Below are 16,466 nucleotides of genomic sequence, written 5' to 3'. Positions count from 1 at the left end.
CTAATACTCCACAGAGCTGTTAAATACTGTTACATAATGGCTCCTGTTAAGTTTACAGTTTACGTTCTTTCTCTTTTTATTTGATACCAAAGTGCAGGAATTGGTGTCACCACTGCACAGCTTTACTATCGGGAAGAAAGCGACGGCTGTTGGCCGTTCGGCATTTGTGGTCCCTCACCGCTGTCTTACAGGACATCAACAACTAATTCCTTCTCGAGAGGCCGTGCTCTGTCCCAAATCAGAGACTTCTAAGGTCATGGATCCAGCGACACTAAAGCTAAAAACCTGCCGCTTCTCCCCAAATGCAACTGGTAAATCACAGCTGTACATTTAAAGTGACAGTTGCCTTTAAATAGGAAATACCCATAGAACATACCACTGGGAAGCTGAGGCAAGTTCCAGTTTAGGGCCAATTCCAGATCACAGTAGTTGTGATGTCTCAAATTATGGAAAACTGATCAATCTAATTAACAATTCAACTCAGTATCAATACTGCCTACCAGGGAATCTTTGGTGTTTAATATTAAAAACAAACAGTAAAACAATTATCTTTATCTATAATATGATGTGATTGACAGCACATCCAGGCTACTAAGAAGAGCAAAAAAGAGAACAGTGGTATTGATGCCTGGTTTCCTTTATTTACATCCTGATGATAAATTAACAAACAAGGCTCTACAAAACGCCATTAATGTAAACTGTCACAAAGGAGGATGGGGAGCATAACAAAGGATTCATGTTAAACTCAACAAATTATCATGAATGTGATTTTGATAACTCTTCCTCTAAATTATGCAGAACACAAAACAGCCTGAGGGACATCAGCCAAATGTCACTGCAACAAAATCTCAATTAATGGTATTTTGATCATGAACAGTTTCAAACTGTATTTCACTGTATGTGCAGTTCCCTATTTTATTTAATTTGGACTTTCACCAGGGAAGAGGGGTCTAACGAAAGATGCTTGATATGGAAATAAATGAAATCAGAGTGTTTTAGGGATGTGACTTATACTAGTAGGGACAAAAATAGTCAGGAAATTGCAACCACTGCAGCTTCTGTTTCAAGACTAAATTTCGGGATTACCCCTTTAATTATTCACATTTGCCACACAACCTGGGCTATTATAAATGTACAGTTACAAATAATTTAGCCTATATTTTGTTTATCAATTTATCACAGAAAGCAAGTTTTAAAGCATGGCAAGAAGGAGTAGACAATGTTGCATGCTAGTGATTAGTTAGGGGTCCATAAACATTTTACCAGGGGCCTTCGAGTTGATATCTTGGACCATGGCATGCTCCAGCAATGCCAGGCATGCATATGTGTCTTATATAATTGTGGTTATGATGCATTACCTACCTACCTCCTACCTACCTTTGGCTCTGACTACTTACCACACACCATTGTGCCAACGTTAGTGTAGTGTCGTGTTAGCAGCTGAGTCACTGGACACAATTAATCGCATTTCTCCTTGTTATGGGGTGCATACAAACTTATGTGCAGTTACCAAGGCACCCGGCGCTTTATGGAGCCGCCTCTCGTCTGTAAGACATCGCGGAGGGCTTTCATCACCCACAACTGGAATAGGAAAACGAAGTTAACGCTAGTAGCTAGTAGCCTAGCTATGAAGCCCTGCTACAGACTAACCTAGCTGGCTCACACTAAGCGCCCACAGTTAACTAGCCTTTTAGCTGATTTACTAGTGCTGGTAAACCTAACCGGATCAAATGGTAAGCCCACTCGTGTACCGATGAGGGGCGAGTTTACTAGCTTGGCTAAATGATTTACGCAATAGCTATGTTGCTAAGCTAGCGTGCTAACTTACTGTCTTGGCTCCGTGATGTAGCTACTCGGCTAGCTGACTCTATCTTGTTAGCTTGTTAGCAACGCTAACAACATTAATGTAGCTAGTTCATTGCCTGTATTAAATGTCTATTTGTTCATATATATGTGTGTCTGTGTGTGTGTGTGTGTGTGTGTGTGTGTGTGTGTGTGTGTTAATGCATGCTTTGGTACGAAATAGTAACGTTAGCTGCATAGACGAAGACCAACAGATCTTGGTAACTTGCTAGCTAAAGCTAATGTTGGTATAGAAGACGTTTCCCATCTTATTACGTCTTCCCCATAATGCTCACTGTGTAAATGTAAAGATAAGACATTAAGCTAACTCTGTATGTTTCTGTAGGTTTATGAGACTGTGCAGCCATGGGTGACATGAAAACCCCCGATTTTGATGATCTTCTGGCTGCATTTGACATCCCAGATGCCACTGGGTTGGATGCCAAAGAGCCCATCCAGGGGAGTCACGAGGAGACGGACTGTCAGCTGAAACACACAGGGATGTGTATTGATGACAGCTTACTGAGTGACCAAGCTGTCACAGCAGCAGATGTTCCCGCTGTAAGTGTAATTGTGAAAAACACAAGTCGCCAGGAGTCCTTGGAAGATTTTGAACCGGCATGCCAAAACGGATTCAGTGGACAAGAGACCGCCGCTGACTCTGTTGAGACAACCAACACTTGCTTTTCCAAATCCTTTGTCTCTGCTTTGAATGGGGATAATTCAAGAGAGCTTCTTGGAAAGGCACCTGTTCATCACAAACCTGATGGAACGCCACTATTTTCCCAGACACTTTCGGATTTTAGTCCCATCTCCAGTCCCGAGTCTGAAGACACTCGGTGTAGTAGAGATGAAATGCATCCGAAACAAGACGGACCCTGTTTCCCACAACCCTCAGATTTGGTGGAACCTTCTATCCAAGACATTCCCAAAAAACTGGACTTCAGCATGTTTGATGACTGCCCAAAGGACTATATTCCCAAGAACACTGAGAGTAGCAGAGATGAAAGAAGTACAAGCGAGGAGTCGTCTGACAACTGTGTCAGTAACAAAACGGATAAAACACCTAAATTACACAGTGCACTTCCCCCACTAAGCATTAACCAGAACTTTAATGAGACCAACTGCAATTCAGGAACCGCACTGGATGTTCCTGCTTATCCACACGTCAAATCTCAGACACCTAAATTATCTTCTTGCCTCGAGGCTCTGGTGGCTCTGAATGCTAGAAAAGATCCCAGTGAGCAGATCAATTCCAGCGAGTCATTGGCTGTTCAGAATGACTGCGTGAAAGCGAGCTCCAACGTGCTTATATCCCCACGAAGTCCACTAGAAGCTGTGAAACAGTTAATGAAACCCTCTGATAGTCCCGTAAGCATCTGCAGCGATAGTAGTGGTAAAGGTTCCCCTGCAGTGGCAACTGGATCCCCCCCTGCCATACCCAGGGTAAGAATTAAAACCATCAAAACCACCACTGGGCAGATCAAGCGCACGGTCACCAGTGTGCTGCCTGATTCAGAAACCGATGAAGTTCACTCTGCCTATGAAACCTCTCCATCGCAGAGTATGATTAGTGAAGATTCCTACAGTAATATGTCTCCTCATCAATCTCAGAGTGCGCCAGTTGATAGTATTGTTGGAGTACAAACTAAAGGTTTGCCAGCTGGTACGCCTTCACCAAAAGTGTTACGCAACAAATCGGAGGTTAACTCGAGGAGGTCGGGCATAACGCAGTGTGCAACAGTATTCCATAATACCAGTGGTCCTGTCAAACGATCTGCTGCACACCAGGGGCAGAAACCAAAGAGAGGATCGGCCACGACAGGCCATACTACTACCACCAGTTTTCTCCCCAAAGCGATGCACTTAGCGAGTCTGAACCTGGTCCCTCACAGCGTTGCTGCTTCCGTAGCCGCACGATCCACATCTCACCAACAAAGCCCACACGCTCTCTCCTCTACGGTCTGCAGCACCGTCCCACTGGTGCATCAGGTCAAATCAGCCAACCCTCGTCCTCGCACGTCCACTTCCAACACAGCAGCGGGAACCTTAAACAGACTGTTGAACAATGCCAACCCTGTGCCTACATACGTGCCCAACCTGAGCCCCCCTCCAGAGAGCAATATCAGCCTGCCACCACGCGGATACTGCTGCCTGGAGTGCGGGGACTCCTTCGGGGTGGAAAGTAGTCTTGTGTATCATTACAGCAGGAGGAGTGTTCACATCGAAGTAGGATGTACGCACTGTGCAAAGACAATGGTGTTCTTCAACAAGTGTGCCTTGTTGGCACACGCGAGGGAGCACAAGAGCAACGGCATGGTGATGCAGTGCACACAGCTCCATATGAAACCCATAGCAGAGGAACACATGTTTGTACCTCAGAGTTCTGTGAATGTGGACTCTTACGACACGCCCTCACTTAAGAGCCAACCTGTCCTGCCCCTGTATCCAGACAATGTAATTCGCCACCGACTCCGGTGCCTGGAGTGTAGCAAGCAGTTATCCGACTACAAAGCACTTGCATGCCATTACCAGAGGCCGTCGGACGACGTGGAAGGACTTGTGAGTAGATGTTTTATTGAATTATTAAAGGATGTTTTTGTTTTTGTCAACAAATCCAATAAAAGCCCTGTCTGTGGCCCTCATCCCCAAGCATGTGCGTTCCTACTGAAGACACATATCTTTAAAGACGGTCAAAATGTATATATTTTAATGGGATTTGTTGGCAGTAAGAACAATATAGAACATCACCAGACTTATCCTTTAAAGGCCCTGTGACCAGCGAGTTATGTTTTTGCATTTATCTTTCATGACTTTTCTCTCCTTCCTCATGACAGATGTGTAAGGTGTGCTCGATGTTATTGCCCAACAAGTGCAGCTTCAGAGCTCACCAACGCATCCACGCACACAAGTCTCCTTACTGCTGCCCCGAGTGTGGTGCCCAGAGTCGCTCTGCAGACATACAGAAGCACGTCAGGGAGAACTGTCTGCACTACGCTCGCAAAGCTTGGTACAAGTAAGTAAGCAAGCGAAACATAGCAGACCTCAGAATTAAAAAAAGTACATCATTACAAAACAGTGTCATGATGTTTCCTCTTTATTCAGATGTCTTCACTGCGATATGGTTTTCAAGACCCTTCAAGGACAAAAGACTCACATTGAGGAGAAACACTGTGAAGTCTTTTACAAGTGTTCCCTCTGTCCCGTCGCCTTCAAGACCTCTGACAGCTGTGAAGTGCATTTGAAAAATAAACACAGCGCAAGCAAAACATCCCCGCTGTAAGTCAGCACCTCATGACCTGAGGTGACAGTTACGAGTTTGCACATTGCTTTTTTACAGTTCATTTTAAGGGTTTTTTCTCTTTCTTTCGCAGGTTAATCTTTAAGTGTTCATGTGAGACGGTTTTCAAGAAAAAGCCGTCGCTGTTTCAGCATTTCCATCAGAACGCCAACAAGCGGGTTACGTGTGTATTCAAGTGCCCCGAATGTAACTCGGTGTTTCCACAAAAGCAGCTGTTAATGCAGCACTTCAAGGTTTGTCAGTTTAAAGTAAATAGTGATGTATTTTATGCATTTGTGGGTTGTATGTCATTGTGTATTAGGAGTTAATGCGTTTATCCACGTACTTGGTTACCTATTTTAAACTTTCATAATGCAAACAAATAGCAACTGGATCCTACCCTGATTAAACAACTTATGACCTATAGTGCATGATCATATACATGAAGGAGAGAAAAGGGTCTTGTTATGTTTTGTCACTTTTTGGGATGATCGGCATGTTTTCTCTCTTTCGCAGGGAGTTCATGTTGGAAACGTGACAGTGGAGACGGAAAAGACCGGTGAACAAACAGACAATCTCGACACGGATGCTCATTCTGTCCAGCAACAGAAGAGTCGCAGCCCTGTTAAACACACAGATAGTCCCCGAAAAAAGGCAGAGCGGGACAGAAGACCCCGTGTGAAGCCCACCGGCTGGACGTGTGGGGAGTGTCTCCAGTGGTTCCCTGAACGAGACTCCTATGTGTCCCACGTGAAAACCAACCACGGGAAGGTGAGAGGTCATGAACTACCCATGCAGGAATGTTTGTGTTGACCTTAAAAACATGAATAACTGCTGCACTCACTTGTCATAGAATATCATAGCTTTGTGAAATGGTGTGGCTTACTCTGCTGCAGCTTTAGTTAACTTTTAGCTTTAGTTTAAATACAATACAGATATTAATGTTGTTAATTATGTCCTGATATGATATCAAGTTGGCCAACATGTTATTATCATAGCCGCAGTGTGGTCCCAGATTAACTTCGATGTATTCTACTAATTCAGGTGATTAGCATGCTTAATGCTTACAGCAGCTTCTTGATTTGTGGTGGAGCTCTAGAAGTTTTTCACTAACCTACTTATTAGTCTCTACAGACGCAGAGAGGAGCGTTTGTGACATGCACCAGTACATTACCCTCTCCTAGTGTCGTCTAGTAAAGCGTAATCTCTGTAGACTGTTGGAATCACACCGGCTGTGGAACATTAACTGTCTACACAAGATGCGTTCCGGGCACAGTATTGAGAGTAGGTCACCTGTGTTTTGGCAGCCATAAGAGAAACAGAGAGTAGACTTGAAAATACACATTATAGTGTAGATGGCTGAAGTTTTGTCTTTTGCTGGTTTTAAAGGTTTCATCCTAGTAAACTTCCTACCTCTTCTGTTCTATTATTTCCCTTTACCCACTCATTATAGCCACATACTAATGATTACCTCTTAAAAATCTCATTATGTAAATATGAGACACCGCTGTCCTTTCAGAAATGAGGAAATGGTTGTGGGGACAGTGTGTCTTGGACCTGAGGTCAGAGTGCGAGTTGAAGCGTCACACCATGAAACAAGCTGCTGATGTCTCGATTCTAGCGTGGATTTGGGGTTATAGCCAAAAGGGGTTTTGCCGAAAGTGTTGCACTGTTGGTAATTCTCAGCCCCATGACATCATGTTTCATTGCTTCTATTTGCTCTTCTAGATTTGTATCTGTATTTTAGCTGGCCTGGTATCACATACTAAAATTACCCTTTTTAGCTACGTGTGGCACATTTGTGATGTTATTTAATGTGAATCTTGAGATATTAGATTATTAGTTTGGGTTAGAATTGCCACAAATCATTAAGTGATGATCTCTTAGTTATTATGAACTCATTAGAAGTTAATAATTACCACGGAAGAATCATTCACTACTCTTTGTCATCTTGTTTTGTCACACCGTTTTATTTCTATCTCTTTTTTTTTTACAGTCAGTTAAGAAGTATCCATGTCGACATTGCGAACAGTCTTTCAGCAGCACAACCAGTCTGAGAAGACATATTCGCAACGACCATGATGGGAAAAAGAAAATGTATACTTGCTGGTGAGATTTTTTTATGTTTGAAAATGAACAAAATCCTTGCTGTCACAGAGTATCTCATCAAATGACTCAAATTCACGTCCGTTTTGTTTCCACTTAAGGTATTGCACGGACACCAAGACCACGTTCACGACGAGCGTCACGTTGAAGAACCACATCAGTTTAATGCATGGAATCAAAAATCCTGATCTTGGCCAAATGCCGAAAACAGCCGTCCAGGATTCAAAAAAGGCTTTTGGCAAGGTAGTAATTTATAATTTTTTTAACACAAACAACAAAATAATAACTACTGGCACAAATCAAATGTGCGGAATATTACTAATGATCATTTTAAAGCATGTGGCTTCTGTGATTCGCAGGGTTTTTTATCAGAAAGACCTTCCGCGGACACACGGGTGGAGGGACAGGACGGCGCTTGTAGTCTCGAGACTCCTCCCGCGAAACGTCCGAGAACTCAGTTCCGCTGTTCAAAATGTGGTTTTGTCACAGACGACAGTGCACAGTTCCAGCAGCATATACCGCATCACAAAACGGATGAAAACACTCCTCAGTGCCTTCACTGCGGCTTGTGTTTCACGTCTTTGTTGTCTCTCAACAGACATCTTTTCATTGTACACAAAGTCAAAGACACCGAGGAGGCGGAGAGAAGAGGAGAGGAGGACAAGGCAGCGGCGGGGGAGAAGGTGCGGGTTAATCGGCCGGTTAGATCAGCCGATACTGATGAGGTCAATGACTTGTTACCGGAGCTAAATGAACCGGAGCCCTCGCAACAAGCAGCAGAGCCAGCGAGTCCGCACTGTGACAAGACCTCGGACTGTAATTCAAAACAGAGCATGCACTCTCAGACACAAGCCGCCCCTCTCCGGTAGTGAGGGCTCTTTAAATCTGCTTTAATATCTTCAGTTGTCATGTGAAAGTAACAAGGGATGCTTGATGTTCTGCATGGATGTGTTTGGGCCTTTCTACTTTTATTTTCTTGCAAGTTATTCAGAGGCTGTGCTGTGTATTCAAGCACATCCTTAACATTTAATAAATAACAGTATTTTCATAAAGGAGAGGACAAATTTATATTAGGTTGTAAATAGTTTTTTATTTAACTTTGCATGTTGGTAATATATATTCATCTTGCACTATATTACACCTGGAGCTTTTTCTTTTTCTTTCTCTCTTTCCCCAGATGTTCCCTCCGCCCTGACACGAGAGTGTTTCGGTCTAGTATTGATTGATGTCACAGTGAAGAGGTGGATTTTCGCCTTTTGTAATCAACTTTTATTTGAATTGCATTTTGTATTTAATGCAACACATTATTACCTGAATGGGATTCAGGTTGCAGTTTTTAATGTCATGACTGTGTTGCAAATTTTTTGCAGTGCAAAGCTATATTTTTAGTCGCCAAAACATGCTATAGCTCAGTATTCATTTAAAGTCGTATTTCTGTATTCTTGGTAAACAGTTAATCGTAAAACTATCCTGTGAGATGAAATACAGGCGAGTTGTCTTGCTAAGCGAAGCCTACTGAAGTTAGGCTACACAAGACTTCCTTTTTACCTTCTTTCACACATACTTTCATTCTTTGTTAAGTGAACGTGTTTGAATTGTGGCTGCATGTGTTGTTCCAAATCTGGCCTTTATTTTTTTGAACGAGTGTTGAGGTGAAACATGGAGAGGTATTGTATGTGTGGTGCAGCAGTATTGAAAATACCTCAAATTGCCAGAAATGTATTTTTCAGGCAAGTGAACCGTCGATGTAATGTCAAATCAGGGTACATTGTTTTGGAGAATCCAGAGCAGGTGTGTGAAAGTGAAGTTTGGCGGCATATCGGAGATGGTGCTTTATAAATCAGGACATGTTAACATGACGATAACGCCACCAGTGGGATTAGAAGAATGTAATGAAATGTCTTCGCTCAGCGCTCCTAATGGTGGGTACTTCCTGTTTGCGTGTCCTGGTTTGTAAAGCAGCGCCTCTTGTTTTGTTATGAATACGTGACAGTTCCTACCTCCATGGTCAATGGCAGTGATTGTTAAACAAAAGAAGAGTTGAGGAGTTGCAGGTAATCTCAGTGCAATGTAAAAAAAAAAAATAGTTTCTAAAAATGTATTATCCCATATTATTGAATTTTATAAATTATTTTGGGAATGATATTAAGGCTATATGGTCATATTGACTTACCAGCTAGTGAACTTTTCTATTTAAGTGCTGTGTGAGCTCTTTATTTCTCTGTAATCTTAGATCCTTAATTCACCACGCTGCAGCTGTTGAACTGCAGAGGCTGAAAAGAATGACTTGTTCACGACTTGTTCTTTTGTAACGCTTGTGGAAAGATATTTGTACTTTTGATACTGTGTAAAGCGAGGACTTGTGTAGGAAAGTAACCTGTGTACATAAGTAGCCAATGAACCCTGGATTCACAGCATTTTCTTAAGCCATTACATCTATTCAGCATGCAGTGGCCCATGTGCCTTGCTGTAATGTTTACGTCAAAGTACCTACAAATAAATCGGTGAGTTTAATTATACATCTGCTGTTTTGTCTTGTGTTAAAATGGTATTTGGACGTGGTAATTTGTGGTTTTGAAGCGACAATCATCGCAGGTCGGATTGACACAAGGCTCTCTAATGTGCATCATGGATCCAATAAGAAACCAACCACCGATGGATGACTTCATCCCATTAGAATATTAAGCCCATCCTATCTCAGTATAACTGCCTGGCCCCAAAGTAGTAGAGGAGCAAAGAGATTTTAATTAACTGGCACCAAATCGCGTAGAACACGTTTGAGGAATGAAAGGCACTTTGACAAAGATCTGCAGAGCAGGATTCCTGTCTTCTTTCATTCTTGTCTTATACATTGCAATGACATCTTCAATGACTCTTGATTTAACTGAGCTGAGAAATAAAGTTTCAAAGATGAAGATGACTCCAAAGGGGAATCTCTGGGCAACAGGTAAGAGAAAGAACACTATTCTGGCTAATTATTTCATGTTTTTGTGCCGTTTTAAAAATATATATGTATATCTTTTTTTTTTTTGACAGTTTATATTGATGTTTTTGTTTTAAGGGCATTTCATGGGCAAGAAAAGTGTTGCGGATAGTTCGTTAATGGATTCTGCCTTTGAAGATGTAAATGTTCCAACTGCCAGAGCTGTTAGTCCTCTGCACCGAGTGGAAGACCTGCAGGCACTGCTTATCCAGATGTTGAAAACTGCCCAACAAACACAACAGAAACAAGCATTGAACATGTAAGGTGATGATTGATTATTATTATTATTATATCAATTAATTAATTGCACAGCTAATTATTTTGTTTCCATCCATTTAGAGGAGGGGATCCTGCTTGAGGAACATTTCAACCAACACTAACAATATGAAGTCCCACAGATGAAGAGAGTTTTAAAATCGTTTTTTTAAAAAAGCTCTAATATGAATATGGTGACGTTTTGAATGTGATATGTTACATTGTATATGACAATGTATTGTTCTTGGGTCCACTTATTTGAACGTAATGTATTAACCTAGTACCACTTGTCAATAAACTAGTACAGAAATCCAGACCATTTGTCAGCCATGATTTTCATCTTTATGTAGAAAATGAATCTGTAATTGTATTAAAAATAGCAACGAATGTAATGAAAATGTGTGTTTAATTTCTATTAACCGAAATGATATGATACATGATAGTAGAAATGTTATCCTACTCATATGAAATGGCTAAACTAGTTCAATTCCGGTAGCTTGGTGGCGCCTCCTGTTGGTCGTCCTTAGTATGTTAATAGTAAGTTAATCATATCCGGGTGAAGGTTCCCACATGCCTCTTTTTAGTTTATTCGGTACCTGTCTCTACAGTTATGCCTCTAATAGTGATGTGTGGTTACCCCTGTAGTGGTAAAACACGACGGGCAGAAGAGCTGAAGGTGTGTTTTGAACGCAACACTGACAGAAAGGTTCATGTTATAGGAGACGGAGCACTGGGCGTTGAGAAAAACACAGTTTACGCAGGCAAGTTAAGCTTATGTCAGCTAACGCTATGTCTTCAGATAGCGTTAGTTACTTATGTTTTGTGGAAACTGTATCGTGTAACGTTACTACGTATACTGAGTGTATGTCGAGGGTTTGGCATTAATTCAATGCTATTTCGAATGAAGTTTGGTGTGCAAATGTCACCACTGTATGATAGAGGCTCTCCCTATAAACAACATAACAGGAATATCTGGTTATACCTATTGGTAATACTACATCAGTTAGATATTTGGGTATTACATTTGGTTTGCAAAATATGTTATCTCGCCGCAATAAGACAAAGCAAGGCAATGAAATTGTATTTATTGAACATTTCAGCGACAAGACTATTTAAAGCGAACTACATAAAACATTAACAGACAAAGTGCAAAAGAAACACTTTGTAAATGCAAATAAAAAGCCCAAGAGAATAGAAACCAAAAACAAGCTTAAATAGAACAAGAGAGATATTAAATCTGAAAGTCTCAAAGAAGACTGTATTACTAAAAAGTAACCTTTGACTATTGTATGCTCCTGCTGTTATTTAAACCTGGTTGGATATGTTGCAGATTCCCAAAAGGAAAAAAATGTCCGAGCATCTCTGAAAGCTGAAGTAGAGAGGTGGGTTTTTCAGATCTGTTCTTGGATCAGATTCCTCAGTGATGTTCTGCTGTCACATCCCTTCTAACCATAATTTATTTGCTGTTTAGGAAGGTCAACAAGGACGACGTTGTAATTTTTGATTCATTAAATTACATAAAAGGTAATCCTTGCTATCAATAGTGTGCTATATATTATGTATTAAAACATGGTGATTTGTTCATGCGATTACCTTTTTACATTTGAAAATACCTTTCAGGCTACCGCTATGAACTTTTCTGTCTCATCAAACATGTGCAGACACCACACTGCCTGGTAAGTATGCTATAGAAATAACTATATACAATATCTATACAACTACTACCCAAACACTAATCACATGAGTCCAAATCATTTACTTTTGATGAAGGTATACTGTTTGACGTCGGATGAAGTGAGCTCAACGTGGAATTCCAGCAGAGATGCTGCTGAGCAGTACACCCAGGACATGTGAGTGAGAAGCCTCTACACATTAGTGCTGGGCAATTATTATGATAATTAAATTACCTTTATTGTGATGGAAGACTTTGGCCGTATCGCCCTGCTGCAGACACAGGGCAGGTGCGTGTCAGCACGTCAGGATTTGTGTTTATCTTTGGATAGGGTATAAAATACTTCTATGCTTGTCATTGTCTAAGATATTGTGCAATTTCATTTTTGTATCTGTTTTTTATTTTGTAGCTTTGATGCATTAGTGCTGAGATTTGAAGCTCCAGACTCCAGAAACCGATGGGACAGTCCCCTCTTCACCATCCTGAAAGACGACACGCTTCCATATGAGGACATTTCTGATGCTCTTTTCAAAAGAAAAGCACCCCCGCCCAACCAGTCTACACAGAGTGTGAGAAGCACATGCTGCTTTTTGTTTTTATAAGCATTCGTTAGACGTAGATGTGTGCTCTTTCATGCTGCCTTTTTTGGATTATCTAATGGTAATATTCTTTTTCTGTGCAGCAACCGCTGTCATCTGCAAACTTCTTGCACGAGTTGGACAAGATCACACAAGATGTGTTATTGGTATGTCTAATATGTTCTTCTGTAATTTGTGGTTATTTGTCAGTCACTCAGATTTTTTTCTCTTAGGATATTTTTTTTGCTGGAGCCGGTCTTGTCTTTTGAATCATGTCATATTTCAAGATCACAATAGTAAACATTTTAATTTACAAAGCACAAAGAATTTTAGTCATTCTTCCAAATTCACTTCCTTGCTGCTGGGAAAAATCCTATCGATACCGTAGAATGTCGAGATGTACGCTTATGTTCATTGATTCTGACACTACTACTCAGTATATTGGAGGTCATATTAGGTACATGAAACACTTACGTCATGGTTTTTATCCAATAATTGTAGCGATATGCATTTTAGTTTGGTGGTGTGGCTCTGCTTAAGAACAAGCTGCACAATGGTGGAATGGGAAGAAACCAGTGATGTTGTCCAAACGTCAGCGATTGACATCAGAATCTCTAAATGTGTCAGCAGTACGCACCAGTGTGTCAGAGGCCTAATTGAGGAGAAAAGAGGAGAAGTGCATTAGAGATCTTTCTGTCGATATGATCAGCTGACAACACGTTCTAGTGCCTTATTATCTCAGTAAGTGAAGAATGTAATGATTTCTACTGCACTTAATACGTGTTTGGGTCTAATGCGTTGCAATCACCAGTGTGTCCTCCCTCTGAAAACAAGTAACGTCAGGTGTCCTTCATTATTTGTATGTGGTTGTGTCCTGTTTTGCAAATAACTTTGCTGCAGTAATTATTTATCTACCCATTTATGTGATAGGTTGTGTCTGCTATTTTCTGTTAGCCAATAAGAAATCACCTGGTCTGTGCCATTGATTTGCTTTTGAGTACATCTTTTAACTAATTTTGCACAAATTTCCTATAAGTTAAATTCTTATTAGAAGAACAAGTACTTTTCTTATTTCAGTCCAATTAAATTATTAGTGTGCAGATCTCAAACTCCTGACAAGCCAAAGCACCTGGGGAGTGGTATTGGTCAACTTTCTGTATGTCATGTGTGTGTGTTTGATTAACGTCTTTTCAAATTTTCAGGCAATTTTCAACTCACAGAAGACGAGTGTTGCTGGGGATCTCATTACAATACCAGGCGCTACAGAGAAGATATCCTTTTTGCACACTTGCATGTCCACATTTGAATTTAAAAGCCACCTTTTGAAGAATCATTTCATAGGTAATTCTGTTTTCATGTGGGATATCCAGATAGCAGTGACCTTTCACAGCTAATGGCTGTAATGAAATTAGTATTATCTCTATTAATTTGTGCTAAGGAGACATATTCCCTCAACCGCAGGAGGCAAAGTACTCTAGATCAGATGGCATGTTTGAAGGAGAAGGTGGATGAATGCATGTCCAGCAGAAAACTTTAAATGAAAGGCACAGCAGCTGATCACTGTTAAAGGTCTTGACTGTAATAACATGCTGGGGGATACGTAAACCAAATTACAATTGGTGGCTTTTTATTGGCAGCTGCACTGTGTCAGACCTCCTCAGAAGCAAACCCTTTGATTTTCTCCTTTTGAAGGTGTCAGTCCAGGCAGAGGCTAAATCAAAAGTACATGAGGTTCTGCTCTGGTTGACCTTTAATGACCGGTGCATCATTAGAAACGACGTCAGTGCGTTCAGTACTTTGTGTTGTTGAGACGTGATACTGTGACATTCAGAAACTTTTTGTCAGTTAGTTATAGCTTCTCATGTGTTCAGCTGAACTGTAGAAAACTTGTGTCGTCTTCTTGTACTTAATCTCCTTAACCTGACGTTTAACATTGAGCTCACCAGGAGCATCAACATGGCAGAGCTGAGGAAATTACGCCGCCAGTTCATCAGCTACACCAAGATGCACCCGACAGAGAACACAGGACACATTTCCAACATGTTTGTGCAGTATTTAAATAAAAGTCTTCACTGACATTTTAATAGCATTGGTTTCAGGTTGGTTTTTTTCAGTATCAAATAAATGTATTAAATATTTGTTGCATGTTTGTGTGTTATTGAAACTGCATTTTTAATGACAAGAAATTACAATCATTACAAAATGCTGAAATAGCAAGTCATGTAATACTTCTATATTGATATAATAAATGATATACAATACATTACAATAATAATGTTGATACATATTATTTACACATTTATTTATTGACACAGCAAGCACAACAGCTATAAAGATAATCTGTGAACCCAACTCGATAAAACAAAAAGATAAACCATTTGGCAAAAATATCTTATCACAAGGAATCCAAAGCTTTCAGCCACATGGCATGGTCTTCCTCAGCAGACAGAGCTGCTTAGTTGTGGAGATGAAAGTGAACCTTATTTCCAGAATATCATTCCTCGACTCCATATGCATTTTTAATAATAATCCCTTTTTTTTTAATCAACTTTTTGCTGTGTCATTTTTTGTAATGAATTCCACATCCAAGTAAGTCTTTCTTTCAGTCAAAGATTAGGACTTTCTCAAGTATGTTTTCCTTAATTCCTCTTATTGTACTTGACCTCTTTCTTGGTGACAAGCCCAACAAACAGTACTTGGTTGTCTTGTTCAAAAGCTTCTTATGCCATATTAGTAAAGCTTTGTTTATACTCGCGCTTGGCGCAGAAGCGCGAGTCTCCTCAGATGGCGTGCGAGCTTTTGAGTATTTTCAGGAGGCATTCATATTCTATGTGCTGCATAATTCTCTGAAACGCCAGAGGCCGTACAAACAAAATTAACTGTGAAAACCAAAAAGACAAGTAACCCATTGGCCCAATCCCAATGTTAAACCCTGAACCCCAGGAGTACCGACGTCCCCTGGTAAATAGTTTAGTGTGACAGACTGTAAGGGCTTTAAATGGGGTAAATAAGACTGGGTCAGCACTTTGTTGCAAAACATCACGTCTCTCACACGCACACATGCTTGCCCACTCTCAACACAATTTTTTATTTTTTTCTTCTTTTTATATTATTATATATAATATTATATATATATATATATATATATATATATAATATATATATATATAATATATTGTAAAACATCTTGTCATATCTTATGCATATTCATTTTATGTTCTCTGTAATTTTGTACAATTTTAATTTTATTATATAGGTGGAAGCTTCAAATAAACCCAGTTGGCTTTTTGCCTCTTCCTGCACTGTGATATTCATTTTGTTTATTTAGATTTTATTGTTTGAATTGTGCAAAATAATTAAACTAAACTAAAACTAAACTAAACTTACTATGACAACGTCAAAAACATATTATGTACAATTGTGGGTAATTATTTCAACTGTTTACTCCATGATGTGAACGTCTTCCAGACTCTTTCCTGACAAGATAATTTCAAATAATCAATTTTACTCGTTTTTATCTTACATCTGTGAAATATAATCAATGCTTCCATTCCTCTGATTTCATGTGTTTTTATGTTCCATCTTTACTCCTATATGTTTCTGAGTAAATGTAATTTGCCAGGCTGAACACACCTGTGCCATCCTTTGTTTACCTTTTTGACATCTCCATGCTTCCACCGTGTTTAACTAAACATTGCTATGAATTGTGGGTAATTCCCTTGGCCAAAGTGACTTCAGTTCATTAAGGGC

At 40.2% G+C, this 16,466-nt stretch overlaps 2 protein-coding genes and 1 long non-coding RNA gene across 3 annotated transcripts; all 3 read left to right on the top strand.

Annotated features, from left to right (window-relative positions):
- Window positions 1-1,587: 1,587 nt before the first annotated feature.
- Window positions 1,588-9,747, top strand: znf592 (zinc finger protein 592). Its single transcript, XM_068723470.1, has 9 exons — window positions 1,588-1,733; window positions 2,189-4,404; window positions 4,680-4,858; window positions 4,948-5,121; window positions 5,217-5,376; window positions 5,639-5,893; window positions 7,119-7,231; window positions 7,330-7,471; window positions 7,588-9,747. The coding sequence occupies exons 2-9, from the start codon at window positions 2,209-2,211 to the stop codon at window positions 8,095-8,097; spliced, it is 3,729 nt and encodes a 1,242-aa protein (XP_068579571.1). The 5' UTR covers window positions 1,588-1,733; window positions 2,189-2,208; the 3' UTR covers window positions 8,098-9,747.
- A 256-nt stretch (window positions 9,748-10,003) lies between these two features.
- LOC137881861 (uncharacterized) lies at window positions 10,004-10,736 on the top strand. The gene is made up of 3 exons (XR_011103885.1): window positions 10,004-10,175; window positions 10,290-10,470; window positions 10,551-10,736. It is a non-coding gene; the product is annotated as an uncharacterized lncRNA (long non-coding RNA).
- A 297-nt stretch (window positions 10,737-11,033) lies between these two features.
- On the top strand, window positions 11,034-14,805 carry kti12 (KTI12 chromatin associated homolog). The gene is made up of 9 exons (XM_068723169.1): window positions 11,034-11,227; window positions 11,797-11,848; window positions 11,938-11,990; window positions 12,087-12,142; window positions 12,237-12,316; window positions 12,548-12,707; window positions 12,821-12,883; window positions 13,919-13,989; window positions 14,651-14,805. Exons 1-9 carry the CDS (start codon window positions 11,077-11,079, stop codon window positions 14,790-14,792), a joined length of 828 nt encoding a protein of 275 aa, XP_068579270.1. The 5' UTR covers window positions 11,034-11,076; the 3' UTR covers window positions 14,793-14,805.
- Window positions 14,806-16,466: the final 1,661 nt, after the last annotated feature.

Source organism: Cebidichthys violaceus, unplaced genomic scaffold (assembly GCF_023349555.1).
Source record: "Cebidichthys violaceus isolate CVI_PGR_0920_01 unplaced genomic scaffold, fCebVio1.0.p SCAF_3, whole genome shotgun sequence".
Classification (NCBI taxonomy): Eukaryota; Metazoa; Chordata; class Actinopteri; order Perciformes; family Stichaeidae; genus Cebidichthys; species Cebidichthys violaceus.
This window is presented reverse-complemented; position numbering and strand designations above follow the sequence as displayed.